This window comes from Ochotona princeps, chromosome 13 (assembly GCF_030435755.1).
Source record: "Ochotona princeps isolate mOchPri1 chromosome 13, mOchPri1.hap1, whole genome shotgun sequence".
NCBI lineage: Eukaryota > Metazoa > Chordata > Mammalia > Lagomorpha > Ochotonidae > Ochotona > Ochotona princeps.
Genome location: NC_080844.1, coordinates 32,073,336 through 32,081,001, shown reverse-complemented (window position 1 = coordinate 32,081,001; position 7,666 = coordinate 32,073,336). Strand labels below are relative to the sequence as shown.

The window sequence follows — 7,666 nt, the reverse complement described above, 5'->3', positions numbered from 1 at the left end:
GTCAGAATCAACCAGCATGAGGGATGAGTCGTGGACAGGATAGGGCGTGAGTGGATTTGAGTAGTGGGGGTTGACAGTTTTGGATCAGTGGATGGCATTGGGCATGTGACCAGGTGTGCTGGGATGTGCTTGGAATTTGGCTTACGGAAAAACCTCACTCATGGGGAGAGAATCAGTCAGCTCTTCAACCCCTGGGGTTCCTGACCATTTGTTCCTTTGGTCTCAGGGAAGAACTTCCAGCTTCCCAACAGCAGCTCGGCCCTGAGTCCAAATGGGAGCACCGCCGAGGCTGGCCTGGCCGCAAACCTCACCTTCTCCTCTTACTACCAGCACTCCTCACCAGTGGCAGCCATGTTCATTGTGGCCTATGTGCTCATCTTCCTGCTGTGCATGGTGGGTAATGCCCTGGTCTGCTTCACCGTGCTTCGGAACCGGCACATGCGCACTGTCACCAATATGTTCATCCTCAACTTGGCCGTCAGCGACCTGTTGGTGGGCATCTTCTGCATGCCCACCACCCTTGTGGACAACCTCATTACTGGTGAGTGTGGGCCCTGGAGAGCAGACGCACTCCACCACTGTTCACAGCAGGCTTGTTGCAGAAGGATTAGACTAGCAATCACAGATGCTCTGACTCCGTGATTTTCTTTGTGCCAGACATTCTGTTGATGGGTGGACTCCATGAATCCTCATAGCCGATCAGTGAGCTGTGTTTTGTTATTATCCCATTTTATGGATGAGAAAGCATGCTCAGAGTGGTTAAGGGCCTTATCGTGGTTAACACCACTTGTTAGTATCAAGGCCTAACTTCCTAATCTCCTCTTTATATTGCTCTACCGTTCACTCTCACATTGCCGTGAGTGAAGCTGGAACCAATAGGAAGGCAAGCTTCCTCTGTATAAGGACTTTAGACACCACTCAGTGGAGCTGTTGCTGCACGTCAGAGTCCTACCCTGGAGCCAATGAGCTCCCTACCACAGGACTGCCTTAGCAGGGCAGGGGCTGGCCGGCCGCTTAGCAGAGGAGTTGGAAAGGAGGCTTGGAAGCAGAGGGAAAACCTGAGCTTTCAATGCCCAGCTTTGCAGGTATGCGGGGAGTGAACCAGCAGTTAGAATGGTTCATTCTCTCTCTCTCTCTCTCTCTCTCTCTCTCTCTCTCTCTCTCTCTCCCTCCCTCCCTCCTTGCCTTTCTAGTAAATAAAAGCAAGTATCAAGGTCACAGGAGTGGATCATTGCCCTGCGATGCCAAGTGCTGCCCTTCTGATGTACTGTGTTTCTATGGTTGCACTTCCCTTCTCATTTGCCTCGTCTGTTTGTCTTTTCCTGCACCAGCGGCATACTGTGCTCATTTATAGAGGTCTGATAGCATATTCCAATATCCAGTAGGGTTGGTATCCTTTATACTCTTTCTATGTCAGGTTATTTTGCGGCTATATTGTTCATGTAAATGAATTTTTTTTATTAAAAACATTTTATTTCTCTTTTTGTTGAGGCTTCTAGCCATGTTACTCTGCGTACATTTTAGCTGTTGTTTCTAGCAGCTGACTGGTGTTGTCCACTGTGTGTCAACTTCCAGAGAGTGACACCAGGGGCTCTCTGTCCAGCGGTGCACAAGGGCCAGCTCATGCCAGCTCATGCCAGCCTATGAAGGCCAATTGTGCGCATTTCTCCCCAGCTGCCTGTGTCTGGTGATAGCTGTGCTGGCAACTGAAACTTTGTCATATAAGGAGATTTGCAGCATAGCTATTGGCAAGGGCTGCCGTCCAGGCTTGTTTTCTTTTGTGAGCTGATATATCCATACATTCCTGCCTCCTGCTGCCATCATGACAGATACCATTACAATGAACATCCTTGTGGGCTGAGCCACAGAGGAAATATCTTTGGGAGCAGAGTTGGTGCACACACTGTACAGTTTCCTTAAATAGGACCAGTCCATGGCAGTGTGGCCTTTTCTAAAAGAAACTCCCCCAACATCTAGACCTGAATTTCATCACTCCTGTGTATTGATTTAGGGAGAAAAAGAGTCTCCGCAAGTCGCTCCCACCCTCATCTGTAAAAAGGGATGATAATGAGATAATGATAGGGTTGATAATGATAGGTGAAGAGTAAATGGACAGTGCCTGATACTCAATATATGTTCAGGCTGAAATCAACTTGGGGGAAGGAACAGGAGCCCTGTCTTGGGTGGCACGACTGGCAGGAGTAAGGTGGGACCCTTGCCTAGAAGGGCTACCAACACAGTAGCCTCAGGAATGCCTGGGGGGTCAGCTGGCCAGGGCATGGGCTGCCCGCATCTCCTGAAAAAGTGCAAGCATGGGGATCCCAGTGTTGAGTCCTGGCTGGAGCGACTTACAACTGTCGAGTCTCAGAGTCACTGGCAATTTGTCCCAGCAATTTTCAGCTTGGGCTAGTACACAAATTCTCACAAATCTGCCAAGGCAGTTTCAAAAATAGTGATGTCTGGGTCCATACCTTGGGTTTCTGATTGTACTGGTGTGGCATGGGGTCTGGCATTTGGTGCTTTTTCGAGCTCTCTGGGAATGTATTTTCCAGGCAGCAGCAGCCAGAGTGGAGAACCCTGGGACCTGGAGCCCACAACAGGGCTGTGGGAGCAGGAAGTGAGGGTGATCTGTACGGAGGGAAATTGCCAGTCGATATAAAGAATATCTCTTCTGTAGTTCATGTAGGTGTGGGCTGGCCATTTCTCCTTACCAGATGCTGCCTCGTGGGGTTAAGAAGAAAAGATGGGAACTCCTGAGGGCAGCTTGACTAAATGGCCTGATGTCTGGTTTTTGGCAGGTGCCCATCTCTGACTCCAGGTGGCGGGGGTGGGGGACCTCTGTTGTTGCAGGGTGGCCCTTCGACAATGCCACGTGCAAGATGAGCGGCTTGGTGCAGGGCATGTCCGTGTCAGCTTCTGTGTTCACGCTGGTGGCCATTGCTGTGGAAAGGTGAGTGTTTTCCTGGCTGCAGAATCCCAGGATGGGCTGAGCCAGGAACTAGGGAGGAGGAGCAATGGCCTCTAGGGCTGGTGCTGGGCCAGCAGGAAGGCTGGGGCTGCTGGGTGGCAGCGGGGATGGGATCCTGAGCCCTGTGCGACTGGGCAAGCTGCCCTCTAGAGCAAAGGAAGACCTGCTGAGGACACTCCTACCTCTCTCAGCAAAGCCTGAGAAGAGTTACAGTGATTCCTGTAACTGTTTGTGGGGCCTGAGTGGCAGGAATCCTGTGGGGTGGGATGGAGCCTAAAACCTTCCTTCTTGTACTGGGCCGTCCATGCTCCTCCCTATCAGCATCTACAGTAGTTGTGTGCTTCCCTCTGGAGAATGAGAGGCGGGCCAGCAGTCAGGGGCAGGGCTCAATGCCATCACTGCCCAGCCGGGGTATTGCTCTGAGCACCTGCCGGGGTCACAGCCACACCACAGCCTGTGCCCTCTAGGGTGCTAGGCAGTCTTCTGAGAGCCTCCACTTAGGTATAGCAAATGCCCAGTTCCTGGTACAGAGCCCAGATGTCAGCTTTCTGTGTAGCTTTCAAGCTATTCCCAGCAGCCATATCCTCGCCCCAGCCCTCCCCCCATGCAGGCACTTCATAGCCCCACTCTGTGGGATGCAGGTTCTTTTTTTGTTTATTTGTTTTGTTTTGTTTTTTATTAATTATTTTGCATTATGTGACAGTTTCATAGGCTCTGGGAATCCCCCCACCCCTCCCCACACCCTTCCCCCCCGGTGGATTCCTCCACCTTGTTGCAGTATTACAGTTTAAATTCAATCAAGATTCTTTCTTTGCAAACATATACCAAGCATAGAGTCCAGCTATTTATTGTCCAGATGGGTTGAACAGTTTCTTGGGGGGACTATTTCTGGTCCGAAGTTAAAGCTGGTAGAATATCATCCCAGTCAATTAAGAGTCCCAATATAACATCAACAGCAATTTGCAACATTATGGAATTGACATGGTTTTGAGTAACCAGTATGTTAAAAAAAAAATGCAAGTTCTTAACCACATCCTATGATTAGCTCATTGACATTTCAATTTTAGTCTATATACAGGACCGGCTGCTATATACCTTAAAATGGCTATAGGGTACTATTAAGCTGTCTCGTGTCTATTTCATTTGGAATGCAGGTTCTTTTCACGCTCCACCTCTGACCCCATCAGACCCATTTCTGTGTAGCTCAACAAAGCAGGCAGCTGGGGTGATGGAACTGGGTCCCTCCATCCACAAGGTAGGGGCCTAGGGGAGCCTCCGCCTTCAGCAGCCTTTGTTCTGTTACCACTGTTCAGAGCCTCTCCCATCAGTGTCTGCAGTCATCTTCAGGAGCCACTTCCTCCAGAAGGCCTCCCTGGACTACCCCATGGTTCTCTCCCAAAAACCATTCACTGCTGTGGCATGGACAGACAGTACCAGACGTTTGAAAAAATTGTTTTGCTCCCTGGAGATTTCTCAAATGTGTGAAGCTGTGAAACCAGTAAGTCAGAATCACCCAGGATGAGTCAGGCCTAAGTCAGGCTGTGGGAAATGTGAAAGGTATCCCTGAGCTGGGGCAAGATGGAGTAGGTGGGATGCAATTCAGCAATACATAAAAGGGGCATTTGGTGGGGAGCCAGCTCTGGAGCCATGTTTGGTCTCTGAAGAGTGAGACGATCCTACAGGCTAGTCCCGACTTCCCTCTGGGCCAGGGACCCCTCCAGGAAGCAGGTGGGTCCTCAGGGTTTGACTCCCTGGTGTCAGTGCATGAGGGAAGACAATGTGGGCAGTCGAGGTCTCGCTGTCTCCTGCCTCACGGGGCACACTGCCACTTAATCTTCACCACAGCCAGTAGGTTGAAGTGTAGGTCTTGTTTTATAGACAAGGAAATGGAGGCACAGGAAGATGTTTGGGTCATTTACCTTCCTGGTGACTGATTCTCGCATTTGTGTAAATGGGATGAGAGGCATGGCTTCCATTTTTCTAGAGCCTCTCCCGGAACAGAAGTGTGTTCATAGCCCCGCCACGCACAGTAGCAGCTGTCAGCCCTCGCTGCACATAGGCTGCACCCCAGGAGCTGTACAACAAAACCTAATGCTGCAACCTTTCCCCACATTCGTTTGGAGTCTTTTGCCAGGAGTAACAGGTGCAGATGATTGTACTTAAAAAGAAAGAAAAGGGGGGGGGGTGCTTTAGAAGGTTCTAACACACTGCGAGGGTGTACTGCTACTGGTTTACATGGCACACCGCAACAGGACGGTGGACCTTGCTACTTGCTTAATATGTGAATTTGACCCAATTGCTTAACATATCCAAGTCCAGGTTTCCTACTCTGCAAATTGAGCATGTCATCATAATTACCATGGAGATGTCCTAATGAGGAATCGAAACAGCGCAGACACGGCATAACAGGATGAGTGTCCTGGCTAAGATGACACAGGGACTTGGGCTGAAATGTTGCAAGGATGCTGGCCAGGACACAGGAACGACTTGTCTTCAGGGGGTTCCCTGCCTGGCCTCCCAAGGTTCCCTGGTGAATGGGTAAACAGCTGACAAGTGTATCCATTGATGCTGCTCTCTGCCTGGGTGTGCAGGCAGACTGCTCTGCTGGCTGCCAGCTAATAGTGCACCCCACAAAGCGCATAGGCAGGCACTGCCTGGCTCCTGTAAATCCTGTTGTTGCTTTGGCTATTTTCGCAGCAGGAGGAACTGACTTCCTCATTAGCTTGCAGGCGGGCTGAGCTAAACATCTGAACCGATCTTTAACTCAGCCTGAGGAGCGACTGACAGTATCCAGGGCACCCCTGGAGCCCCACAGCCAGGGGCTCCTTTCTGGGCCCCTTCAACCCCCCCAGACCCCGGCCTCTCTCTTGTCTCTTGCTGGCTGCAGGTTCCGTTGCATCGTATATCCTTTCCGCGAGAAGCTGACCCTGCGGAAGGCGCTGGTCACCATCGGGGTCATCTGGGCTCTGGCGCTGCTCATCATGTGCCCGTCGGCCGTGACGCTGACCGTGACCCGCGAAGAGCACCACTTCATGGTGGACGCCCGCAACCGCTCCTACCCTCTCTACTCGTGCTGGGAGGCCTGGCCGGAGAAGGGTATGCGTAAGGTCTACACCACCGTGCTCTTCTCGCACATTTACGTGGCTCCACTGGCGCTCATCGTGGTCATGTACGCGCGCATCGCCCGCAAACTGTGTAAGGCAGCCGGCCCGGCGCGCGACGGCCAGGAGGCACCTGCGGCCGAGGGTGGCCGGGCGGCACGCCGCAAGGCGCGCGTGGTGCACATGCTGGTCATGGTGGCGCTGTTCTTCACGCTGTCCTGGCTGCCGCTCTGGGCGCTGCTGCTGCTCATCGACTATGGGCAGCTCACCGAGCCGCAGCTGCATCTGGTCTCCGTCTACGCCTTCCCTTTCGCCCACTGGCTGGCCTTCTTCAACAGTAGCGCCAACCCCATCATCTACGGCTATTTCAACGAGAATTTCCGCCGTGGCTTCCAAGCCGCCTTCCGCACTCGCCTCTGCCCTCCGCAGTGGGGTGGCCATAAAGAGGCCTACTCGGAGCGGTCCTGCGGGCACCTGCGTAGGCGGGTCTTCGTGGAGGTGCAGCCGAGCGACTCGGGGTTGCCCTCCGAGTCGGGGGCCAGCAGTGGGGCCCCGAGGCCTGGCCGCTTGCCGCTGCGCAATGGACGAGTGGCTCACCAGGATTTGCCTGGGGAGGGACCTGGCTGCTCCCACCTGCCCCTCACCATACCGGCTTGGGACATCTGAGGTGGCCAGGGAGGACAGACCCTGCCCGGAGTGGCCTGATGCGATGCTAGGATAGGACATCAGGAGGCTGCGAGGTGCTGCTGAGGCCACCTTTGCGAGGGTTTCACCCCATAGATGGTGACAAATCAGGGGCAGGGGAAGCAGGCAGTGTTCTGTGAAGCCCTACGCAAGCAGCACTTTCTCAGCGAGACATCTCCAGCCAGTTGGTCCACCTGCTGCCAGTGTTTGCATGATTTCTGAACCCCGCTGACTTTTGCGTGCGTGAGTTGTGTGTGTGTGTAAATTTTATTTTTGATAATTTCCCGCTGACTTCTAAAGGGCCCGCAAAGGTGGAGCCCCGTGAAATGTGCAAATGCTAGTGAGGCCTCAGGGAGAGGGACCACCAGCCAAGCCAGTCTGTCCTGAGCTCTTCACATCCAAGTCTTGTTAGTCCCTTATGTCCTGTTAGTGAAGCCACTCTGCTGAACCCCAGCCTGCGAGGACCTGTGCCCCCTTGCCTGCTCTAGTGTATCTTATTTGTTTCAGAGAGTGTGCCGGGCAGGGTCTTCCAGAACATCACTACTGGGCAACCTCTGAAGGAGCGCTGGAGAGCTGCTTCAGGCATAGGCGGTCTGAGCCCAGAAAAGGGAGAAGAGGACGCTTTCCCAAGGCTCCCACACTGGCCCAGGCAGAACCCATCATGTGACAGACACCTAGCAAGGCCCCTTACAGGTGTCTTATACATGGTATAGGACTAATTTCCATCCTCAGATTCCCCAAGACAGCTGGCTGCTCCCTGCTTTCTGGGAAGGAGAAGTTGACCAACTGAAGTTGCAGCTGGGATGCCTCCAGGGTCTCCTGAGGATGAATCCCAAGCCTCTTCCTAGCATAAAATATGACTCAAACACTTCACAAAGGGGTGAGCCCCTTGTAAAGCCTCTTGCTTTTTCCC

General features: G+C 52.8%; 1 protein-coding gene across 1 annotated transcript; it reads left to right on the top strand.

Moving 5' to 3' along the window:
* Positions 1-222: 222 nt before the first annotated feature.
* NPFFR1 (neuropeptide FF receptor 1) lies at positions 223-6,772 on the top strand (the record flags this gene model as incomplete). Its single annotated transcript, XM_004583590.3, has 3 exons — positions 223-541; positions 2,851-2,950; positions 5,856-6,772. Coding segments are annotated over 3 exons (1,299 nt in total), but the record flags the coding sequence as incomplete, so codon positions are not given.
* Positions 6,773-7,666: the final 894 nt, after the last annotated feature.